Source organism: Vulpes lagopus, chromosome 1, assembly GCF_018345385.1.
Source record: "Vulpes lagopus strain Blue_001 chromosome 1, ASM1834538v1, whole genome shotgun sequence".
Taxonomy (NCBI): domain Eukaryota; kingdom Metazoa; phylum Chordata; class Mammalia; order Carnivora; family Canidae; genus Vulpes; species Vulpes lagopus.
In genome coordinates, this window is record NC_054824.1 from 185,025,345 (window position 1) to 185,049,298 (window position 23,954).

General features: G+C 67.6%; 1 protein-coding gene across 1 annotated transcript in view; it reads left to right on the plus strand.

The window, feature by feature from the left end:
• The window catches only part of LGR6 (leucine rich repeat containing G protein-coupled receptor 6), a 107,064-nt gene that overhangs the window by 12,409 nt on the left and 70,701 nt on the right, over positions 1-23,954 (plus strand). The window contains exons 2-4 of the mRNA XM_041768876.1: positions 11,130-11,201; positions 13,523-13,594; positions 20,983-21,054. Of these exons, the coding sequence (XP_041624810.1) occupies positions 11,130-11,201; positions 13,523-13,594; positions 20,983-21,054 (216 nt within the window). The remainder of the gene's footprint in view (positions 1-11,129; positions 11,202-13,522; positions 13,595-20,982; positions 21,055-23,954) is intronic.

Here is a 23,954-nt window from a genome sequence, read left to right on the forward strand (position 1 = left end):
CCGGCCCCACCCCAGGGTTCATCCCCTGGGTTCTCCCCTGCTGCTTGTCTCTTATCCCCACCTGGGCGGCCGCCACCCCTGCGCCCTGGGAGCCTCGGTGCTGGCAGCAGCCCCTTGCACAGGGCGCTCCAACTCTTGGGTGGAATAAGTGAAGGAGCGACAGGATGGACGGGGAACAAGCGGGTGGATGGCCTGAGGCAGGAGGCCCGGGCCGTGCGCTCACCCGGGGGAGACTGCTGGCGGCGAGGGCCATCCCCTTCAGGCCCCGAGCTGTGGCATCTGACCCAGAGGCCCAGACGCAGGGGAGCGCCAGGAGTAAGGGGAGGGGGCGTCTAAGCGGCCTTGGGCCTTGGGTTTCATCAGAGGGAGACATCGGTCCACCCACCTTTCTACTAGACACTTGCCTTTCCTACTCATTCCCTTTACTATTTCCTTTAAGAACACTCTTTGAAAAATTCCATCCAGTTTCAAAGAAGCTGAGAGGCCCCAAGGTATGAGCCCACCCCCAGGCTTGGACGGACGGACCGATGGACGGAGGGCTGGGGCCCCGGGCTCCCCTGTGCGGCTGCCCCTCGCCTCGGCTCTGAGGGTCCAGGATGAGTAAGCCCCATGGTCTGTGCTAAGAGCGGTCTCAGGCCGGTGGGTCGGAGAGTTCCCACCTGGTGGGTGCTTGGATGGGGTCACGCGCAGGCCCGAGTGGGGGTGCTCAGGAGGCGGGGGCACCGTGGGAGGAGCGGGCACGTGGGAAGCCCCGATGCTCCGGGGTGCTGGGGCCCAGGGCCAGGGAGCTCTGGGAGGGAAGCGTGAGGACGGGGGCCTTGGCCATGCCAACGGATGGCGGCAAGCGTTTCCTGAGCACCTACTAGGTGCCAGAGCCTGGGTGCGAGGTGCCGATGGGACGGCTGCGTGGGACCCTGCTGAGCCGCGGATTAAACTTCCGACTTCAATCCGAAGAGTCAGAAGCTGAGAACAAGATGCCGTGGGAATCTGGAGGGAACCCTCAGCCAGCTCGAGGTTCACGGAAGATTTTCGGAGTCACTCGATTTCTTCTAAAGTACATTTTTATCGAAGAATAACACGCATCATGGAAGAGACGCCCGTCGCCGCCTGATCGGTTTTTACAAGCTGGGTCGATGGCATCATGAGCGCCCGGACCCAGCAGCCGGACCCAGCAGCTCCCTGGGAATCCTGCACCACGCGCCGCCTCCTGGCGCCCCCGCCCCGAGGGTCACCGCTGCCACGAGTGCTAACAACGTGGGTACGTGGTGCGTGTGTTTTGCACGTGAAACGGAGGGCGCTCTCACGGCCGGCCCCTTCCCGTCACTGTGTCCGACTGCGCCTGGTCACCGGGAGGACCCGCCGCCGCCGTCCGGGCACCACTGCGGATGTGCGTTGGGCACTCCCCGCGGGGCCCTCGTGGGCCGTGCCGCCTGGGCAGGTTGTGCCGTCGTCGGGTGAGCACGTGGGGTGCGTCTGCTGCCTAAACACCGGGTGTGGACTCGCTGGGTCGTAGGTCCAGGTCGTGGGTCTCCCAGGGGAGGTGTGGGCTGGGTCGTCGGCTGGGCTGAGCACGGGTGGGGGGAGGGGACAGAGGGGCGGGGGACCCCACAGCAGGGCCGCGAAGACCGGCAGCTTACCGAGGCCCCTGGCGACCCGCTGTGGACCCTCTGGTGGTTCCTCTCACAAAACACCCTGACGGGGGGGGACTTCAACCAACGGGAATCAATTGTCTCACGTGCTGGAGGCCGGACGCCGGGAATCAAGGTGGCCACAGGGCCACGCAGGTCTACACCCACGACACAGGCTCTGGGGAAGAGCCCCCGCCCGCCCCTGCTACCTCGTGGCAGCGCGGCCCTGTCCCTCCAAATCTCTGCCCCTGTCTGCGCGTCACCTTCTCCGTGGGCCTCAGACGGGCGCCTGTCACTGGGCCTCGGCCCGTTCACGGGATCCCAGACGCCTCCTCCCTTAGAGCCTTCTCGTACTCACGCCTGCAGGACGCTGCTCCTGAGTGTGGCCACTCTCACCGGGTCCAGGCGTTAGGACCCACGTAGACATCGCTTCGGGGCCCCACTGAGCCCACAGAGCGGCCGCGCTCCTCCCCGCGCCCCAGCCCAGTCCCTGCCGTCGCAGTGCCCGCAGGCCACTGTGTGACGGCTGAGCCCCCGCGCTGGCCCCCACCGGCCCGCTGCCTCCTGGTCCTCGGCTCTGGAGATCCCCCGGCGCCTGTGCTCGCGCTGTGCCTGCTTCTGCCTGTCACAGTGGCCACGCGGGCACACGCACACCTCCCCAGGGCTCAGCGAGGCTCTGCACACACGGGCACACGCACGCCTCCCCAGGGCTCAGCGAGGCTCTGCACACACGGGCACACGCACACCTCCCCAGGGCTCAGCGAGGCTCTGCACACACGGGCACACGCACGCCTCCCCCAGGGCTCAGTGGGGCTCTGCACACACGGGCACACGCACACCTCCCCCAGGGCTCAGCGAGGCTCTGCACACACGGGCACACGCACACCTCCCCCAGGGCTCAGCGAGGCTCTGCACACACGGGCACACGCACACCTCCCCGGGGCTCAGCGAGGCTCTGCACACACGGGCACACGCACACCTCCCCCAGGGCTCAGTGGGGCTCTGCACACACGGGCACACGCACACCTCCCCCAGGGCTCAGCGAGGCTCTGCACACACGGGCACACGCACACCTCCCCAGGGCTCAGTGGGGCTCTGCACACACGGGCACACGCACACCTCCCCCAGGGCTCAGTGGGGCTCTGCACACATGGGCACACGCACACCTCCCCCAGGGCTCAGCGAGGCTCTGCACACACGGGCACACGCACACCTCCCCCAGGGCTCAGTGGGGCGCTCTGCACACAAGGGCACACGCACACCTCCCCCAGGGCTCAGCGAGGCTCTGCACACACGGGCACACGCACACCTCCCCAGGGCTCAGCTGAGGGCTCTGCACACACGGGCACACGCACACCTCCCCAGGGCTCAGGAGGCTCTGCACACACGGGCACACGCACCACCTCCCCAGGGCTCAGCGAGGCTCTGCACACACGGGCACACGCACACCTCCCCAGGGCTCAGGGGGCTCTGCACACACGGGCACACGCACACCTCCCCCAGGGCTCAGTGAGGCTCTGCACACACGGGCACACGCACACCTCCCCAGGGCTCAGAGGGGCTCTGCACACACGGGCACACGCACACCTCCCCCAGGGCTCAGTGGGGCTCTGCCACACTGGGCACACGCACACCTCCCCAGGCTCAGCGAGGCTCTGCACACACGGGCACACGCACGCCTCCCCAGGGCTCAGTGGGGCTCTGCACACATGGGCACACGCACACCTCCCCCAGGGCTCAGCGAGGCTCTGCACACACGGGCACACGCACGCCTCCCCAGGGCTCAGCGAGGCTCTGCACACACGGGCACACGCACACCTCCCCCAGGGCTCAGTGGGGCTCTGCACACATGGGCACACGCACACCTCCCCCAGGGCTCAGCGAGGCTCTGCACACACGGGCACACGCACACCTCCCCGGGGCTCAGCGAGGCTCTGCACACACGGGCACACGCACACCTCCCCCAGGGCTCAGTGGGGCTCTGCACACACGGGCACACGCACACCTCCCCCAGGGCTCAGTGGGGCTCTGCACACACGGGCACACGCACACCTCCTGGGGCTCAAAGGGCTCTGTACACGGGTGCACTAGGAACAGGGAACAGGGGCCGAGGGCAGCCTTCCAGCAGGGTGGGATCCAGCAGGGGCACCGTGCCCAGCAGCAGCCCGGGGGCCAGGCCATCTTCCCCAGGCCCCACCACCTCAGACGGAACCTGGCTGCTGCCGTGTCCCCGGGCTTCTGTGGCCGTGCTGGTCACACACGTGTGCACACACACACGCACACCCCCAGGGGCAGGGAGGAGCGGGGAAGGGGATGGAGCCAGCCCTTTGCTCTTCCTTGGAGGAGGCCTGGGGGACAGGAATGTCTTTGGCTGGGGGACCCGGGCCTGAGATCAGAGGATCAAAGGATGCGAAGATCCTGGGGCAGGTGGCAGCCACTTGGAAGCAGCAGCTGGCGCCTCCTCGGGGCAGGGCTGACCCAGAACGCCCTCCCCTCCCCTCCCCTCCCTTCCCCTCCCTTTTCCTCCCCCCTCCCTCCCTTCCCTGCGGCCCTACTGTGCTGCTTCTCAGGACAAGGGCTCAGGACAAGGCTGGGGGTTGAATGCCAGCAGGGGAGGGATGAGAACTGCCCCTGGGTGGACGCGGCCACCACCCCATGTGACCCGAGGGAGGTCCGCCCCGACACACCCTGTCCCTTTATCCTGCACAAAAAAGGCTGAAGGCAGCGGCTGGAGCGTCAGCTAAGCAAGTGGCGCTGATGGCTGCGGGCTGCACACCGGGGCCCCTCCGGCCCGCAGGTGGCCCTAGTCCTTCCCACCGGGGCCCCCCGGGCCCCCCCAGCCCCTCTCCTGGGGCGCCGAGGGGAGCTCAGGGACTGCCCAGTCCGAGTGATGGTCATTCTCCCCCTTTGGGCTCCCGGGGGAGGGCACGTCCTCTGCAGAGGGCAGGCCGCGTCCGCTCCCCTGCACCGGCTCCCCAAGTGCTGCCCTCCCCTCGGGGTGGAGCTGGAGGTGGGAGCGGCGGGAAGGGCTTACCTGCGCAGGTGCCCAGACCCAAGAGGCTGCTGTGTGCTCGCGGGCCCGTGTGGGGGGAGCAGACGCGCAGAGGAGACGCCCCTGGCACCCGGACGGGGCTGTGCGGACGCCCTGCGCCCGAACCCTCACCACCAGGATCCAGGGCCGCACGGGGCGGCGTGTGACCCAAGCGTCGGCCCCAGTGCTCGTCCGCCCGGACCGGGCTCTCAGGGGTAGGGCTCGTGCATCACGGACCTCGAGGCTTCCTCACCTGGCCCGGTCCCGGCGTCGGGGGGCGCTCGGTACACGCGGTGGAGTGACAAGGCCCCGTGGGAAGCACGTGGAGCGGGTGCCGGCCCATCCTGGCTGCCTGCGTGCCCTGCGCTCCGCACCCGGGGGCCACTGAGGCACAGAGAGGTGACAGCGCGGCCGGCAGAGGCGGACCCGGGCCTCAGACACGGTCCAGGTCAGAGGCTGTGCCGTCCCACGTCGCCGTGGCGGTGGCCGTGCTCGTGCTGCACCGTTTGCGGTGGTGGCCCTGGCTCGTGGGGCCGAGAGCCCCGATTTTGGCTTCGACTCCATTTGAGTGAACTTCCCTTGAAGTGGCCACGTGTGCTGGTTGGACAGTGGGGCCGCGCTGCCTCTCGGGCGGCCGAGGGGACCCCCTTGGGGTCCCTGCAGCTCGCGGGGCCTCTGCTCTGTCCCCTCACGTCGTGGGCGGCTGTCCGCCCCTGGGCAGCCCCGACTGGGCCCCGGAGGCCTGGGTCTCCTCGACTCCCCGCCCGTGGGGCTGGCATGGCCTGGGGAGCACGCACACTCTCTCAGTGTGACCCCGGGGCCCCGCTCAGCCCCCGGAGCCTCCGCCTGGCCTGGGCCTGCACCGAGGGACAGTCCCCGGGGCCCAGGCTCCACCGCAGGCGCAAGTCCCTGAGGCCGTGACTCCTGCCTGGGCTGGAGCAGCCCTGCCGCTGCCCCGTGGTGAAGCTCCGACAGGGACGCGGGGGCACCCGGAACATCCCTCAGCCCCGGTGAGCTGCCCTCCACGAGGGGAGGCCCCGCCCTGGAACTCCGACCCGTCCCCCGTGCCCGTGCCCCCCTTTGCTCCCGCGCCTTGGCAGCTGCCACCGCCATCGCATTTGCCCCTAGAGTTTGGTCTGGGGCTGGTTGTGACGGCGCCTGAGCACCGTTTCCCAGATGTGGGGTCTCTGGGCGGGAGGGGCCTCAGCCGGGCCTCCTCCTCCCTCCCCTCCTCCCTCTGCCCTCAGAACCTGACACCCCGCTTCGCTGGCCTCACCCCTTCCTGCCCCACCTGAGTCCCCAGGTCACCTCCCTTCTGCTGGGCAATCCTTGGGGATGAGCCCCCGGTGGAGGCCGGGCCGCCCCGTCCAGCCCTCCCGCTCCCTCGTGCTGCCCAGCGCGCCCTCCGCTCCAGGCGGCACCCGGAAGACGTGCCTGTCACGGACAGGGGCCAGGACGGGACAGTGAAGCAAGGGCCCTTCATTGGAAAGCACGGGGCCGTCCTCACGTAGGACTTTGTGCGAAGCCCGAGGGAACATGTTGCGCGGTCGTGCGTGTGTGAAGATGCACTTTATCCCGATTGGAGGGACTCCCTGGTTGGGAAATCAGGGGAAATTGCAAAAATCCAGGAGAACTTTGTGTCAACTGGTGTGTTTAGACTCTCAAGACACAGCCGGGACCACGTGGTCCCTGATAAGGAGGTGCCACCAGGGGAGTCCCCGGGGCTGGGGGGGGGCGCTTTAGGAAACCCAAGATCAAGGAGGCACGGGTGGAAGGAGCCTTGCCCCAGGGTCTGGGGGGCCTCATCCTCGCTGCCGTCAACCTGTCAACCTCCTGCGACCTTGGGCCACTCTGTCCTCCTTTGCATCTGCTTCCTCCCTCGTCAGCTGACCGAGCGCAGGGACAGGACAGTACCTCCCGTCCAGGAGCTGTTTGGAAATGCCAGGCGGGGGGGGTGGGTGGGTGGGTGGGTCACGTGGTCACAACTCCTGGGAGATGCTGCGGGCCCTCGGGAGCGGGAGCGAGGCCGGGGCGCTAACACCCTGCGGCGCGTGGCCACCCGCGGCCGCCGCGCTGACCCCCGCACCGTGGAACACGGGACATGCCCTCCGGGTGCTTTCCACCCTGAACTCAGTTCTGCACAAGCACCTCGAGTCTCGCATTCACCCCCCCCCCCTTTCTGCTCCTGGAAGCCAGGCTGCTTTACCCTTGGCCCCTCCTGAGCCTGTTTTGCCCGCGCCTGGACGCAGGGCTCCCGACTGAAGCGGGACGGCTGGAGGAGTGGCGGGGGGCACGCAGCACAGTGCACACGCGGGGCTATTGTTGCTGCTCCGTGAGTCCACCACCCTTCCCTGCAGGGCCCCGCGCCCGCCCGGTGCTGTGGGAGCCCCCTGCAGCCTGCCGGGAAATACTGGTCTGCAGGCGTGGGGGGCCCTCGGGCGGCCTGGGCCAGCCGGCTTCCCCGATCCCTTTCCGATTCCACGTTCCCAGTGCTTTGCTCTGCGCCGTGTCACTCATGGCCCCGGGCAGCCACCTGGCCACTGGCCCTGCTCAGGGGGAGGGACGCCCTGCCACCCCAGCCCCACCCCCGCGTCGGGCTCCGCGGGCACCCCCAGCTGTCTCGGGTCCCCCGGTGGGTGATGTGCGCGGAGGGCGGCTGCGTCGGGAGGTTGTGGCGCACACCGGGCCCTGACCACGCTGCTGCCCTGCAAGGAAGCGGCTGCAGAGCACCCACGGCCCCGGCAGGTGCCTGAGGGGTCCGGGGAGGGCCACGCTCGACCCTCCCCGGAGGAGCAAGGGCTGTGAGCTGCGGGGAGAGGAGCTGGGGCAGGCTGGTCACCCACTGGTCTCTGATGCGTTCACTTGGGGGTTTCTTGCACGCCCCTGTTTGCCGGGCGTCCGGCGGGATTGGAGGACACAGCCAGGCTGCCACGGTTAAGGCCCTGCCCTGAGGCTCGTCATTGTCTGGGCGTTTCGTCCTAGTTTCTCCTGATCCAGCTAGGGGAGTCCCTACTAGTGGGCCCCTTTATCAGGCCCCGCGCTTGTTTTACAGCTGGTAACTCATGTCATCGTCACCACGGCTGGTGTGACCCTCCTACCCCGATTGTACAGATGGGAAAACGAGGCTTGGGCCCGAGCGGCATGAGCAGGACCGGGTGCTGGTGCGATGATGAGGTGGTGCGGCGCCAGGTAGCGGCTGCAGCTCAGTCGTCGTCACGGAGGGAGCCTGCGCAGGGGCTGGGCAGGGTGGCCCCGCGGCGTGGCCATGCCCGGGGACAGGGGCTCACCCCCTGGCCACCGGGATGGGCGAGCTCAGCCCACGGTGGAGACGGTGCCCGAGGGGCTCTGCTTCCGGGGCCGCTTCTCCGGCGAGGCGGGTGGGGGGACAGTGCCAGGCCTGCCCCAGCAGAGCCCCGGGCCGTCGGCTCTCCCGGTGTCTCCCCCACCCCCCGAAAGAGGCAAACAGAGCAGATGCAGCAGCGCCCTTGGGCGTCGGCCAGAGTGCCAGGGGCGGGGTCCCCTCTCGCCCCACCCCCTCCAGTTTCGGGTCCTACCTCTGGCTGCCCCCCCACTTCCCCGGCATCCTCCCGGTTATCAAACCCGGCTCCTTGTCTCCATGGTGACACTGCCTCACCCAGCTTCCTTGGGTGGTCCGGTTGCCTCACAGGGTAGAGCTCTGAGAACATTTTCCTAATGTGTGGCCAGAAACTTCCCTTCCTGCGCCCAGGGCTGCCCAGGCGTCCTCTCCCGCTCCGCGTCCTGCCAGCCTCACCCGCTGACCCCCCCCCGCCCCGCTGTGTCCAGCTGAAAGAGCACAGCCCTGTGGGGACGGCAAGGACTTCCGACGGCCCTGCCACCCTCCGTCCCCCTCCCGCAGTCCAGGGGGCAAGCGACTTGCAGGGCTCGGTGCAGAACGAAAGTGCGGGGCCGCGTGTTCAGAGTGTGCGGAGGGTGTCAGCGCGACGACGGCAGAGACGGGAGCGAAGCCGGGTGCTTCTGGGTGTGGGTGCGTGTGAGCTGCAGGGGGCAGGTCGTGTGCCCAGGAACCGGGCCTGAGAGCGGCAGCGTGGACGTGCGTGCGGGTGTGCACACGCGTGTGTTCATAGTGGCCCCGGGGCAGGCATCGGGCGTCTGATTCGGCCGCAAGCTGGACCCCAGGGAGCGTCGCTGAGCCACCGGGCCCCTTCCTGGGGTCGGGAGCCAGACGGGGCAGGAGCCTGAGCCCAGAGAAGGACCTGGCTCCCCGACGGTCACACAGCCTAAAAGGGTTTTCCAGCCCCAGGAGCGAGGCCTGGGCGAGGCTGATTGTTTCCCCCAAGGAGGACTCGTATGACTTAGCACCGCACGCGGCCCTGTCCTCCCGACACGCGGGCCCAGCACCCCCGAGGCGAGCACATCCTGGAGCTCATGTGCCCTGCGTGCGGCGCTCCGCTGCCCTGTGGGTACCTGTGGGTCCTCACGGCCAAGCCCAGGCCCCCGGGGGCCCCGCCCCAGAACCGCCGCTTCGCAGCACAGCCCCCGTGTTCGGGGCGCCCGCGTGCCCCCCAAGCCGGGGAGGGATCAGCTGGGGATCCAGCTCCAAGGCCCGCCCCGCACCTCCTTCTCTCGGCCTCCCTTCCTCTTCCTCTCCCTTTCCCGGGCGCCAGCCTCGCCCCTCGCCTGAGCCACCCTTCCTGCCCCCTCCCCGGGCCCTGCAGCTGGATGTGGGGCGGACTGGGGGGTCCAGACCCCTCCTCCCCAGGGAGAACAATGAGGCCGCTCGTCAGGGGGGGGCGGGACGTGGAGCCACATCAGAGCCTCCAAGTCCCCCGGGGGACAGCTGAGTGATGAGGCCTGCGTCACGTGCCCGCGTGCTCCTTGAACTCCCGCTCCCGCTCCTGTGGAGACACGTCCAGAAATGCACGGGGCAGACGTTTAGAGGTAATCGGCTCTGGGGCGCCTCGTGCTCCCCGCCGGGCTGAGCTGGGCCCGGCCCAGGACTCGCAGAGAGGCGCAGGCTCAGGGCCTAGGCCTCCTTGCCCTGCCGCCCGGCCGCACCCCTGCCCGCGGAGCCCGGACGTGCCCGAGGGCCACACACTGACGGAACGGAGCAGCCCTCGGGGTCCTGCCCCCCGAAGGCGGCACCAGCAGCCCGCCGGCCTCCCGGCCCACGCGGAGCAGGCGGGAGCTGTGGACGCCAGCAGCCCTGCCCTCGACCGATGCCTTCCTTCTTCGGGGCACGTGCGTCGGAGCCGAAGCGTCAGGGGACGCAGAGCACGGAGACGAGCGGTCCTTATAGACTGGACCGGCCCGGCCTGGCCTCCCTCGGCTCCCGGCCTCCGGAGCCTCCGCGGGGCGCGCACTCGGGCCTCAGGGGAAACAGGTCAACGCGGCCCGGGGGTGCCCACCATCTGGCGGCCGGTTGCGCTCGCCTCCGCACCCCAGGGGCGGTGGGCCGGGCCGACAAGAGTTAGAAGTAGCGTGGACCCCAAATGTCGGCCGCACGCGTCCCCAAGGCGCCGCCGCTCACCCAGGCGCGGGCTAAGGCTCGGCTGACACTCGGGAGGCCTCCCCCGGTCCCCGCGGCCCTCGCATCGCCGCCGGGCGTGTCCTGTCCAGCGGGTGGCCCTTCGGCGCTGGCTCGCTTGTGAGGACCCGTTTCCGGATGAGGAAACCGAGGGCCACGTGGCCGAGAGCCCACGCGCTGGTGGGTGGGGAGACGCAGCTGGCCTCGGGCCTTGTGATCTTGTTTTCTTGTCCGTGAAGCGCAGATAACAATGGAATCCACCTCGGGGCTGCCGAGAGGATTACTTGGAATTATGTGGTTAAAGGTTACCAGTGCGACGCCGGGAGCCGTCGCTAGGGGGTCACTCTGTGTCAAGGCATCTCTGGAGGACCGGTGACCCCGAAGCCACCCACCGGTCCCTCCCATGACGTGGGGAGGCTGGATCGATGCAAGCCGGGGACCCAGGGAGGGCCCTGCCTGCGACAGGAGGCTGGGCGGCTGTGGGGGCGTGCCCGGGGGTCCCCTGGTGGGGGGCTTGGGAGGAAGGCCAACAGGAAGGGGCAGGGAGTCCCCCTGGTTCTGGGACGGAACAAAAGGACGATGCCCCGCCGCCGTCGCGGGGATGAGACAGCAGTGCGTGACTGTCGCGTGAACCGCCACGGCCACGGCCGCGACCTCCGGGCTCCAGCCTCCCCTTTGACCCCCCCCTTCTCTCAGAAACTCCACGAATGGTTCCCTAGCTTCTCCCTTGGGCGGGGGGCTCCTGCACAGCCCCTCCCGGGGGGCCTGGCACCGGAAGGGCCACGTCCGAGGGCAGAGCCGGAGGCCGCGGAGGGTGGTGTCGGGACCGGCCCCCCGCCCCGTGCTCCCCCCAGGGAAGGCACCTGCTCGGCCAGGCTGGCTCTGGGGCCCGACGGCGGGGTCCGCGTGTGCCGGGGCCCGGACAGGGCGGCTCACGGCCCCGTCCCGTTTTGTCTCCACGCAGAGACCTGAGCATGAACAACCTCACGGAGCTGCAGCCTGGCCTCTTCCACCACCTGCGCTTCCTGGAGGAGCTGTGAGTAGAGGCCTCCGGGGCCTGGGGCAGGGCTTCGGGACCCTGGCAGCTGTAGGAGCCTGGGCTCCCCGAGGAGGGCGGCGGCTCAGAGGAAGGGGCCCCGGGGCTGTTCCGGAAAGCGGGGAACTCAGCGGCCCCTGGGGCAGCTCCGAGTCCCAGGCCGGGTGGGACCACGTGGTCCAGGGCTCTGAAACCCGCCCGTGTCCTTGAGGCCAGCGCCTGCTTGCAGCTTCCCCTGCCGCTTGCTCCTCTCCCTGGGGTCATCTTGGACCCGCTCCCTGGTGTCCAGCGACCAGCCACCCCCAAGTCCCGCTGGCTCTTCTCCGCGGTGCCCGTCACCTCCACCCCCAGCCTCTACTCCCGGGGCCGCGGCCCCAGGGTTCACGCACAGCTGCAGGCGGCTCCTGCCTCCCGACTGTCCCCCCTCCCCCAGCCCGTCACATGTACCCTGCCCGTCTTCGGGGGCAGCTCACCAGCTCAGGGACCTTCTCTGGCTCCCCAGCGGCCGAGGGGTCCACCCCTAAGGCCCTCCCCCAGCCTGGCCTGGACCCACCTGGCCGGCTTTGCTCTACGGAGGCCAGTCGTGTTCACTGTCCTGGCAGGAGACGTCCCCTCAACCTGTGCCCACTGTCTCGGCCACAAGCCGTCCCCGGTCACTGCCAAACACGAGGCCGCGTCCTCCCCCGAGTCCTCCCGTCCCAGGCCTTCCCACGGCTGCTGCCCTGCCTCAGCCTCCAGGGGAGCTCGGGAATAAATCCTCTCTTGGGTTCAAGCGCCCGGCCTCCCTGCCCGGGGAGGCCAGGTCTCTGTGCACCCAGTCCTCCCTCACTGGTCCTAATCCCTAACCCCCAGCCCCCTGCCCCCTGCCCCCTGCCCCCAGCCTGCTCGGACCTGGTTTGGCAGCACCGCCGACCCTAAACTGCAAAGCCTGGGCTCCTGGCTGGAAAAACATTCGTAACCGCGTCCCTCCCGACTCCGCTGCTGCCCTGCCAGCGCCCTGGACCGTGCCCCCCCCCCCCCCAGAGCGCAGTCGGCCTGCCCCTGCTGGAGTCGGGATGCCGTCAGCCTGGGGCCCTGGCCGGGCCGTCGGGGTCACACGCTTACTGAGCTCCCCCGTGGTCAGAGACGAGCTCCGGGCGCTCTGGGGGAAGCACGATGGGGACCCGCCTGCTGCCCTCAGGGACGCGCGGGTGAGGCAGCCCCCTGGGCTCGGCAAGGGGGCAGGTGCGCGGGCGGCTCTAGGCGGCCCCGCGGGTGGGTGAGGGACGGGGCCAGGGCGGCCTCTCGCCCTGCGAAGGGAGCCTTCCGGGGGAGGACCGCTAAGCCCGCTCCCCAAGGCAGGGCAGACTGAGAGGCCGCAGGGGCCTGCGAACAGGAGCCGCGTCGTGGGGGGACTGGAAAGTGGGTGTGAAGGCGGAGGGTGGCGCGCGACGCCCGGGCTCGGTCTGCCAGCCGCAGGCTCACCTTTGTCCTCGCAGCCCCGGGAGGAGCTTGGGCCCCTCTAGAGGTCCCACCCGAGAGACCGCGGGACCGTCCCGTGGCCGGCGCCCACCTGCAGAGCCCGGCTGCGGGGCCTCGCATCTCGTGATGCCTTCCCCGCACGTTGTGCTTTTAAAAAAAACAACAAATACCAAATAACAAGATTCTTATTAAAAAAGGAAAACGACAGCTTGTGAGGAATGTCAGTGCAGCGTCCGCAGGCACAGCCCCTCGGGGGCACCCGGAGAGCCCGGAGCCTTCCGCACCCTGTGCGCTCGGCATGTCCCGCCCGCTTTGGGCGTCGAGCATATCCCGTCGCACTTGCTCCCTTTAGGGCCGGCGGTGACCCCACGACAAACAGGGAGACGCTTCGTTAGGCCCGGATGTTGGGCTCGTTCTAAACGGCCCCTTCCCTAAGGCTCCTGGCCGCGTGGTTGAGGGCACAGGAGACCCCCCCATCTTACCTGGGCCCCCTGCTGACCCGATGCAGGTGAGGGCGGCGGGAGGCATCCGGGTGAGGACGGGAGCCCAGAAGTGAATCAGGTCTGGGTGACAACTGCGTGCTGGGCCACGGCCTGCCTCTGTCACCCTCGGGGGAAAGTGTCGTGACCCCCCGTCCATGCCTCAGATTGCTCCTATGACATCTAGGGACAAGCTCGCCACCCGACCTCCCGGGGTGTTGTGGGAGCCGAGTGACCTTGGGCGTGAAGCATCCACCACGTTGTCCACCTCCGAAAATGGTAGTCAGCACCCCGCGCCCCGTCCCAGGCCCCCGGGCGCCGGGCGAGCGAGACCCGGCCCCGTTTGGGTTCCCCGCCCGCCTCACTGTTGCCCGTTTGCAGGCGCCTGTCGGGGAACCATCTCTCGCACATCCCGGGACACGCGTTCTCTGGCCTCTACAGCCTGAAAATCCTGTAAGTATAAGCCGTCCCCGTTTTCCCAGGGGTGCGCCCCGGGGCCCCGTGGGCAGGTTCAAGATCCCGGGTCCTGGTGTGTCACTGGCTCTGCTTACTTCCTCTTTACTTCCCATTCTAATCGTGATTTCTGTTTCTTTGTCTTCACCTTTTCTTTCCCCCCCACCTTTTTTTTTTTTTTAAGATTTTATTTATTTATTCATGAGAGACACAGGCAGAGGGAGAAGCAGGCTCCCTGAGGGGGAGCCCCATACGTGACTTGATCCCGGGACCCAGGGGCCACGCCCTGAGCCAAAGGCAGATGCTCCACCCCTGAGCCTGGGGGGGGTGGCCAGTCTTCACCTTTTCTATCACAGACCCTCTGACTGTCTGTTAATCAGTCTGTTGGCTTGATAGTCATGGCGAACCCTCCAGGGAACTCAAGTATCTAAATATCTCCTTTTTTTTTTTTTTTTTTGGTGATGTGAATAGTGGCCAGCGAGGCGGGTCCTTGCTGTCCGAGCCCCAGGTTGGAGGCGGAGGAATCGGGGTTTCCTTGCCTCTGTCCCTGCTGAAACCCAACCTGGTCTCGCGGCCCCGGCTCGGAGTCCCCCGGCTCGGAGTCCCGTTCCCACGGAGTCTCTCCGTTCCCAGGCTTCCTCGTCCTAGTTCCCTTCATCTTTCCCTTAAAGCAGACGGAAAGTGAGGGGTGCGGAGGACCTTGTGTCAGTTTGGTGACTTTCCCCCTTTTGCTGTCGGGCTGATGGCCCATCTCAGAGAAGGAGCGGCCGAGGCACATCCCCTCCCCCCCCCCCAGGTGCTCACGTTGTCCAGCCACGGCCGTCTGTCTCCCCCAAGGCCCCCCTCATGTTACGAGGAGTGAGGACGGAGGGCCGCAGGGAGGAAGTGGATGCACAGGGTCCGAGGGTGGGGGGAGAGGTTCCTGGGGAGGGTACATCACCACACAGACTGGTTTGGGAAGAAAATGAGGATCTTGAAGGCTGATCCTGGAGCAAGACAGTGAGCACTTGGCGAGCCATCGCCCAGCCCTGCGGCTCCCTCAGTCCTCACTTGACCTGCGGGTCTCCTCTGTCTGGTGGAGCAGGGTGTTCACTGCACAAGAGCATCTGGCTGAGGGGCTGAGAAGGGACCGGAATCCCGTCCTGTGCCCGGCTTGGGGCTGCCTCCACCTGGAAGGACGGTCTTTGTCGAAGGTGCTCAGAGCTGCTCAAGGCAGGCATGGCCCTGGCCCCTCGGGCTGCCAGCTGGTCAGCACCTGGTGCATGGCTCAGCGCTTCCTTTTCATGCTGCTGGTCTTGGACCCCTCTGGCCTCTAGCTCTGGTCTCTGCCCCACAGGCCGTCCTGGTGTCTTGTGCCCCTGCCCCGGCCCGTGCGGTGCCCTTGGGTCCCACCGCGTCTCTCCCAGCCCTCCCTGGGCTGGCTTCTCTGTGTCAGCCCCGGCTCCCCTCCCTCTGCCCCTCTGTGCCCCCCTTCTTCCTGCTTCTCCTCGTGGGCTGTCTCCATCCCGTCCGCATGGCTGCCCCGGGGTGTGGGGAGGCATCCCGAGCCAGACGCTCAGCGCAGGCAGCCTGCCTGGTGGCGTGTCTGTGCCCAGTGGCAGGCTCAGGCCTGCAGCCGGATTAGAGCGCGGACTCTGTTTGCTGGGCCTTCAGAAGATGTGAGGCTCCCGGCCCGTTCCTAAGGCTCCGGCTTAGAGAGGAGCCTCCTCTTTCTTCTCTGCCTGCATTAGGCAATAAATCAAAGCCTCCGAGAAACCGCAAGCCTCCCGCCCCCTTTCTGCCAACGGCGCCCGTGGCCGGGGGAGCTGGGCGGCCAGGAGAGGCCGCTGGCTGGGGGCCAAGGCCGCCGGACCCCCACGCTGCTGCTTGAAGACCCCTGGCCTCCGTGGCCTTGGCCTCCGTGCTCTGCCCGCGAAGTCCCCCCTGAGAGATGCCCCGGGTGCCCCGGGAGCCTGTTCTCCCACTCGGGCGGGCGCTGCAGCGCTCCAGAGCGGGCTTGTCCTGCCCCTGGGCAACCAGGCCAGCTCCTGCCTCCCGTCCTTCCCTTGCTCAGGGCTCAGAACTGCAAGGGAACCGGAGCCTCAGAGCCCAGCATCCGCAGGCCTCTCTGTCTGAACCAGGACTCTGTCCCTTTCCTGCTGCCCTGACTTCATCGGGGCCAGGACTCTTTGTTTTTAAGATTTTATTCATTGATTCATGAGAGACAGAGAGAAAGACACAGAGACAGAGAGAGACAGAGACAGAGACACAGGCAGAGGGAGGAGCAGGCTCCCCACGGGGACCCCGATGCAGGACTCGATCTCGGGACCCAGGGTCACTCCCGGAGCCAGAGGCAGCCGTTGAGACCCCCAGGCGCCCTCGGGGTCTGACTCTTCTGGACCGTATCTTCCTTTCTCTGAGGCCAACGCTCTGCCTCTTTTGTCTCGGAAGCAAAGGACCTGAGAAGGGGGGTTCGTTCCCTGTCCGACCGGCTCCAGGTGCCCGCGGGCCCTCCCTGTGCCCCCAGTGCAGCCCCCGCCCCACCTGGACGCCTTCCCTCCTCCACCGATTCTTGGAGCCCACAGGCCCCGCCGGGCACCTCTGCAGACAGCCAGCCCTGCCTTTTCTCCAGACCCTACAGGAGGGATTGTCCGTCCCCCGGAGTCAGGGAGCCCGAGACCCCTGCCCCTGCCCCTGCCCCTGTGTCAGGACTGTCCCGAGGGAAGCGCAGGGCTGGCCGCTGGCCTGTGGGAAACAGCCTGCCCCTCCGAGGGCGCCTGCCCTGCGGCCCCGTCAGGCTGAGGGGCCAGCCCTGTGACGGCGAGGGGCCCGCGGAGGCCGGAGCTCCTGCATCCTGACCCCCAGCCTGAGCATGGAGCCGGCCTGGGAGACAGAGGAGGGAGACGGAGGAGAGAGGCTGTGCGTGCCCCCGCCGCCTCTCCCCTCACAGGCCTCCTCCCCACGGCTGCCTCCCCCCAGGAGCTGCATGAGGCTTGACCTCCCTGCCTTGCCCACCAGGCCCCCCGCCTCACTGTGTCAGGTGGCTCTGGCCCGTCCAGAAGGCCTCCCGTCGGCCCAAGTGGCTCTCCTGAGACCCAGACCCGGGAAACAGGGATCGGCAGCCCGAGGACGGGCTCTCCCCCGTGGCCCCCGGAGGCTGGGCACCACATGGTCCCCAGCGACCTAGTCCTGGGTTGAGCCTGTGGTTTGGGGTTCCTGGTCCTGCCGCCTCGGTGGAGCCCGACCTGCAAAGGGCAGCCGCTGCCCGGGGAGCTGCAGCCGAACGCCCGGGGCCCCAGGAGACCGCCCTGGCTGGTCGCCCCGCTGCCTCCTCCAGGCTGTAGTGGGCTGTCGGGGGCTGCCGTCGCCCTGTCCACTCCCCACCTGGCCACACGGCGGCCACGCCCGGCCCAGGGTCGGGCTCCCTCGGGTGCCGATGACATGACCTGGACTGACCTGTGAGCTGTGTGCGGCGGGCCGGCCGCTGGGAGAAGGCCCGGGGGCCCTGGGAGCCCAGGGAGCTCCTCGCGCCCTGCTGCCCCAGGAGGGGGACACTACCGCCCTCGTCCCGTCGAAACGCGGATGTCAGGGTCTCAGGTGCAGCAGATCCCAGAACAGGTGTCAAGGACGACACGCAGACGCCTCAGTCTTCTTACCTTTAAAACGGGGACGTTGGATGCGTTTCCCGCTGCTGCCAGCTGCAGAGCCTTAAAACACAAACGCCTGGGGCAGAAGTCCTGATGTGTAACTGGAGGGAGGGCGTCTCCAGTTAGGGCGGACGAGGGGTGGGTGGACCCCAGGCTCTGTCTTGCCCGCCCACCCCGGGGACCCCGAGGCCCCTCCGCAGAACCAAAGCAAGGGTCTTAGTCAACCGCGGGTGGATGGCCTCTTGGGAACTCATGGTTCCTGCCCCAGTGCCTCTCAAGCCACAGGGAGCACCCACCCCCAGGGCTTCACAGGTGACCAAGGGAGGAGTCCCGAGGGCTCGGCTTCACCTAGACTGAGGACCTGGCAAAACCTACGCCCTGACATCCCTCGCCCAGAGGTTGGGCCCCGGACCGTCATCGGGCTGCGGTGTAACCTGGACATGGGGATTGGAAAAAATCCTCCCAGGTGGTTCCAATGTGTAGCCAGGGTTGAGACCCGGTGCGTCGGAGAGTCCGGCTCGCCAGGGGGATCAGGGCCAGCGAGCGAAGCAGGGCAATGTGGTCACAAAAGCAGTGGCCCAGGAGGCAGGACTTGGGCCTTAGGCCCGCTGCTGCCATTAGGCTGCTTTGTGACTGGGGGCAGGTCCCCTCCCCTTCGGAGCCCCCCTTTGTCTCCTCATTTGGAAAACAAAGAGGCTCTCCCCTTCTACAAGGTACTTCCGGCTTTGATGACCCAGTTCTGTTGCCCCAGAGGAGTGAAGGCTGGGAAATGAGGACGGGACAGCCAGGGAGACAGCCCCGGGCCCAAAGCCAACGGCCGCCGACCTCCGGCTTAGTGGGTTGGGATCCCACGGAAGCCAGGGCTTTCTGGACAAACAGACCGACTGCCTGGCGCGGATGAGTTGCCTGGGGAGGTACCGACTTCCCAGGATGATGTGCCCTAAAGTGCTGCAGCCTCTGGGTTGGGAGGGAGGCAGGATTTGGAGACGTAAAGATCTTTCTAGATTTGGGATGTGACAGAGGAAAGGGTAGGAGGGTCTGAGCAGGTGAAGGGGGTGGAGACGCGTTGGGGTGCCCAGGGGAGGCCGGGTTCTGCGCGGAGTTGGCCAGATGTGCCCCGGGGGCCCCGGGAGGGTGGGGGGGGGCTGTGAGGTGCCTGAGCAGCCTGCGGCCCTTCCTGTTTGCCCAACCGGGATTTCTCCATCTCCTCGTTCTGAGCATCCTGGGACCTCTGGGGGATGGAGTCAGGGCGGCTCCGTGAGATCCCCCGGGGAGGTTCCCACTCAGTAGTTGCAAGGGGCTGACAAGCCTGGAAGGACAGGAGTACTAAGGGCGGACGGCGGGACGGGCCCCGGGCCCCTGAATATCGTAGCTGAGTGAGGGTCTACGCGTCGTCTGGCAGCTTCTTCCTTTGAGAGATGAGACAACCGGGGCCCCGAGGGGAAGCGGCGAAACCACACGGAGGAGCAACGCCTGGTGACGCGCCGCTGAGCACTCCTCGGCCTGAGATGCTGCGCCGCGCGGGGGTTCTTTGACTGAATCCATTTAGTCGGCGCCTCAGGTCATTATCATCATCCCCAGTTTACAGGTGAGGACACTGAGGCCCACAGGAGTTAAGTAGACGTCACGGCCATCAGGCAGCTGGACAGAGGCAGAGCCCAGGCCCCAAATCCCGGGCTCCTTCAGATCCTGCAGTGTGACGGCTACGCTTTGAGGAAGCCTGGACAGGTTTAAATTCTACCTTTTTTAATTTATTTTTTTTTAAGATTTTATTTATTTATTCGTGAGAGACACAGAGAGAGGCTGAGACCCAGGCAGAGGGAGAAGCAGGCTCCTTGCAGGGAGCCTGATGTGGGACTCGATCCCGGGACCCCAGGGTCACTCCCTGAGCCTGAAGCAGACGCTCAACTGCTGAGTCACCCAGGCATCCCAACTTCTACCTTTTTTAAATTAAATTAAATTAAGATTTTATTTATTTATTCATGAGACACAGAGAGAGAGAGGCAGAGACACAGGCAGAGGGAGAAGCAGCCTCCATGCAGGGAGCACGATGCAGGACTCGATCCCGGGATCCTGGGGTCATGACCTGCTCAACCTCTGAGCCACTTGGGCCTCCCAAATTCTACCTTTTTTAAAAGGTTGACTTTTTTAAAAAGGTTTTTATTTATTTACTTATTTGAGTGACACAGAGAGAGACACAGAGCGCACAAGCAGGGTGGGGGCACGGGGAGGAGCAGGCTCCTGCTGAGCAGGGAGCCGGATGCGGAACTCGGTCCCGGGACCCCGGGATCATGACCTGAGCTGAAGGCAGACGCTTCAGCGACTGAGCCCCCCAGGTGCCCTTTAAGGTTGACTTTTAATTAATTAGTTAATTATTTGGGGAGCGGAGGGGGCGCCCAGTGCGGAGCCCGACGTAGGACTAGAGCTTACAACCCTGAGATCACCGCCTGAGCCGAAATCAGGTTGGGTGCGTGACCGACGGAGCCCCCCGGCGCCCCCGACTTCCACCTCTGCAGCACGACTGTCCTCGCAGGGGCCGCTCCTGGGACCACCGAGCCTGGCCCCCTTGGCTCACCTGGCCTGGAGCAGGGCCCGGGGCAGGGCCGGCCGGACCCCAGCCCCAGGCTTCTCCGCCGTCGTGGGGGGCTGGTTCCCCAGCTTTGCCGGCACCAGGGCTCCGCTCGTCTCCAGGCCGGGCCCACGGCGACGCCAGCGTCCTTCCGTTCGTGGGCTTGTGGTTTGGTCCACGTCTGCGATTCTTGCGTATCTTGAGCTCAGGAGGGGGCAGGTGTGGCCTGAGTGGGACAGTCACAGGGCGCGGTCTCCCTCCGCCTGGTCGAGGTCGGCTCCTCAGTGCCCCCGTCTTTCAACCTGAAGACGGGGAACGGGCTCCTCTTCCTAAAGCCCGGGGTCTCCGACCATCCGGAGCCCCACGCGGAGCTCGGCCGAGCTCACCCCTCCGGAGGGCGGAGGGCGTAGGGTGTAGGGTCGGGGGAGGGCCCGCTCCCTCTGCTCCCCATCCCGGGCCCAGCTCTCCAGGCCCGCAGGTGAGAGGCACAGACGGTGATGCCCCCCGGGGCCCGGGGATGGGCCGATTCCAGCCGAGCAGCCTGCCGAGGGGACCCCGCTCTCTGGCTGGCGTGTCCCCCCTCCTGTCCCCCCGCCTGGGCCGTGTGAGGCCGGGCCGTCGGGATGGTGCTGACATGCCGACCTGGGTGTCTCCAGCTGTGCCTGCGGACTTGGGCTCCACACCAACGTACTTGCCCGGGGCCCTGCCTCGGGGGGGGGGGGTCTTGCCCCGTCCACATCCTCCCCTCCCCAGAGATGCCCCCTCTTTGTGTCGTACCGACAGGGAAACGGGCCTGGGGAGACCAACGCCGCCGCCCAGGCCCTTTCTGACCAAACTGTGACAGAATGGCTGGCGCTCTGGCCTCGGGGCGCTCGGGCTCCCCGCGGCGTCTCCTCCGCTTCCTCCCCGGCCCCCCACAGGCCTGCCTTGCCCCCTGCAGCCCTGCCCAGCCCATCTGACCCCAGGGCCCCCCCCAGCTAACGGGTGGGTGGGTGCAGGGGGCCCCCGCTAACGGGCGGTGGGTGCAGGGGCCCCCGCTAACGGGCGGTGGGTGCAGGGGGCCCCCGCTAACGGGCGGTGGGTGCAGGGGGCCCCCGCTAACAGGCGGTGGGTGCAGGGGGCCCCCGCTAACAGGCGGTGGGTGCAGGGGGCCCGGCTGCGCGCGCTCCTCCAGCCCTGCCCTCCCCTTACAGGATGCTGCAGAACAACCAGCTGGGAGGAGTCCCCGCGGACGCGCTGTGGGAGCTGCCGAGCCTGCAGTCTCTGTGAGTCACGGGGGCCCGGGCCGGGCAGCTTCCTGGGGCCTGACTCACTGCCCGGCCCTGCCTCGGCTTCCCCTCCTTTCTGCACCCCCCACCCTGTGTTCCAGACGATGTGCCGCTCCGGGCTTGGGTTTTTTCGGGGGTTTTTGTTGTCGTCGGTATGTGTGCGTGTGGATCCGGGAAGGAAGGCCCTGGGCCCCCCCAGGACTGTGGGAGTGGGACCTCCCGGGGTGGGGCCTCCGGGGCAGCAGCCCTGGGCGTCTGGTGTCCTGCCGAGGAGCCTGGGGCGCAGGGTGGAGACGGCCACCCCACAGAGGTCGGGCAGGGGCGACCCCCCGCGTAGCCTGCTGTAGCCCCGAGGCGGGGGCGAGGCGGGGGGGCTGGGACTGCATTCAGGGACCCTCTGTCCCCAGGACACAGCCGGCCTGGCCCGGGGCCCTGCAGCTCCCGCCTGGCCCGGTGGGGGCATCGGCATCGCGGAGGCAAGGGGCCCAGTGCGCCCGAGCGCTGCGTCTCGCTCCCGCGGGCACCTTGCAGGGCCTGGGTCTAGCGGGCGCCCGACACGGGCCTCCTGAACCGCCTGACTTCCCAAGTACCCCTGCGTTTGATGGGAGACTGAACAGATGTCCCGGGAGCCGTCAAAGTCGAGAGACAGGCTTGGGCGTGACGTTTAGGCACGGGGAAACTGAGGCACAGCCAACACGCACTGCGACTGGACGACGGCCTCTGGCCTCCCCGGCCGGGGTTCACCGTGGCCCCCGCCCAGTCCACGGATGTGTCCCATTCTTAACTGTCCTGACTGATCCTCGGGGAGCGGGGGGTGGGGAGGGTGTGGCTTTCCGTGCTGTGACCCACACTGGGGCCGAGGTGCAGCCGGGCCCGGCCCGCGGTGTGCGCCACAGCACCCCTGCTCAGGGCTCTCAGCTACCCCTCGCTGGCCGTCCCCCCCCCCCCCCCCCCCCCCCGCTGCCGCCCCTGCCTCCGCTCACTCTCGCTTCCCACCTCCGCCCCAACGAGCGTGGCCTCCGGCCCCAGACACCTGTTGTCGTGCATCCAGCCACACTGCGCATGAAGGTTCAGTCTTGTTTGTTCTAATTGCGAATCACATCTTTTGGCTGCTCGGGGGTCCCTGAGGCCTTGTCTGTCCGACAGCATGCGGCTTCGGGGGCACCGTCTGCACCTCCTGAGAGATGGGCAGGCCCTGCGGCCGGGGAACGGGACAGCTGGCGTCTCCCTGCGGCCCTGTCAGTCCCCGTCGCGTGGGGGGTCAGGGCGGGGTCGGAGGCCGGGTCCCCCACTCCCCAGCTCTAAGGCCGATGAGCAGGTTCGGCCTCTCGGAGCCCTGTGAGGAGGCTCTGATCCCGGCCACCCTGTCCCTGTCCTCGCTGTGCCTCCCTTCCTCCCCCTTCCCGTTGGGGATGATCCCCTTCCCCGCCTGCCTCACGGGGTCGCCGGAGGGTCACGCAGGCGCTGGACACGGAGGCATCTGTAAGAAGAAGGCCCCACTCCGCTGCCCGGCGTAGCGGTGCTAACGGGATGGCGTTCGCGTAGCCGGGCACTGAGCGTGCCTCGTACGCGTATTTTTGCGGCTTTGCTGGGGAGGGTTTGCAGCCTGAAGGGGCATCAGGGAGCGTCCACTGGGCGAAGCGTCGGGGAAGGGCGTTCCGGGCAGAGGGAGCGGCACTGCCACGCCACGACGCTGGGGGACCGAGGACATTGTAGAGGCTTCGCCAGGACGCGGGTCCGGCTGAGCTGCGTGCGCGTGGGGGCTGGCGGGAAGGGCAGGCGGCAGAGAGCCGGGGTCAGCAGAGGCCGCGCCGCCGGGAGGGCGGCCCTCGCAGGGATGAGGACGGGGGAGCGCAGGAGGACGGCAGGGGGACGGGGTTTGCGTCACTGAGAGATGACTTAGGCGCAGTCACGGAGGACAGCCTGGAGGCGCGGAGCCCTGAAGGGGCCGGTGGACCAAGGGGGCTGAAGAAAGGCACAGCCGGTGGGTCAAAGAGGTTGACGGGGCTGGAAATAGCAGGACGGCCTGGTCCGCGCTCTGGATCCGATGCCCTGGGGTGGGGGGCTCCTTCGCTTACCCCCTGCGGGGCCCTGAGCGTGTCGGATCACGGCTCTGCTCCCCTGTTTACTGGTAGGACGGAGGTGGCGCCTGCGTCCTCAGCAGGGTGGAGTGGGGGGAGTGGATGCGCCGTAGGACGCAGCTCTGGTCGCTACTACTGCAGCTGCTGCTGCCGTGGGGTGGGCGGAGGCGGCCGTTGCGGGAGCAGCAGTCGGGCCCTGGGCGCTTCCACTCGGTGTGGACACCGGGAGCCGGGCACGCGGTGAGAGCGCGGTGGGAGGCAGGCCCAGAGGGTGAGCGCTCGGCGGGGGCACAGGGAAAGGTCGCTTGGACCTATTGAACTTGAGGGACCCGTGGGTAGGGTGACGGGGCGTCTCGGACACCCTGGAGAGGGGGCCACGACCTGCAAGACAGCCGTGCGCGCGTGCACGTGTGCGCGTGTTGGGGAGAAGGGGGGCGCGTGACCCAACTCGAGCGTTCTGTTTGGAAGGTGTTTATCCTACGCTGGGGCCCCCTAACCGAGACCCTGTCCTACTAACCCGGGTTCCTGCATCACAGAGACAATACAACCAGCCCGGCTGCTAGGCTGAAAGGAGAAGGTGGGAGCAAATGACAATTTGGGGAGCCCCTCCGTGTGCCCGCCGGATGCTCAAGTGCTCCGTGAGCTGTTTCATGTGCGTGGCCTGAGTCAGGGAGGACCCCGGCCCCGGGCTGGGGAGTGAGGAAGGCAGGGCCATACCCCCGCCTGCCGTCGTCGCTGAGCCCTTTCCATCCCGGCTGCAAGGGAGGAGGCTCTGGGCGGCCATCACTGGGTGGCCCCCCCCTTCCTGACAAATAC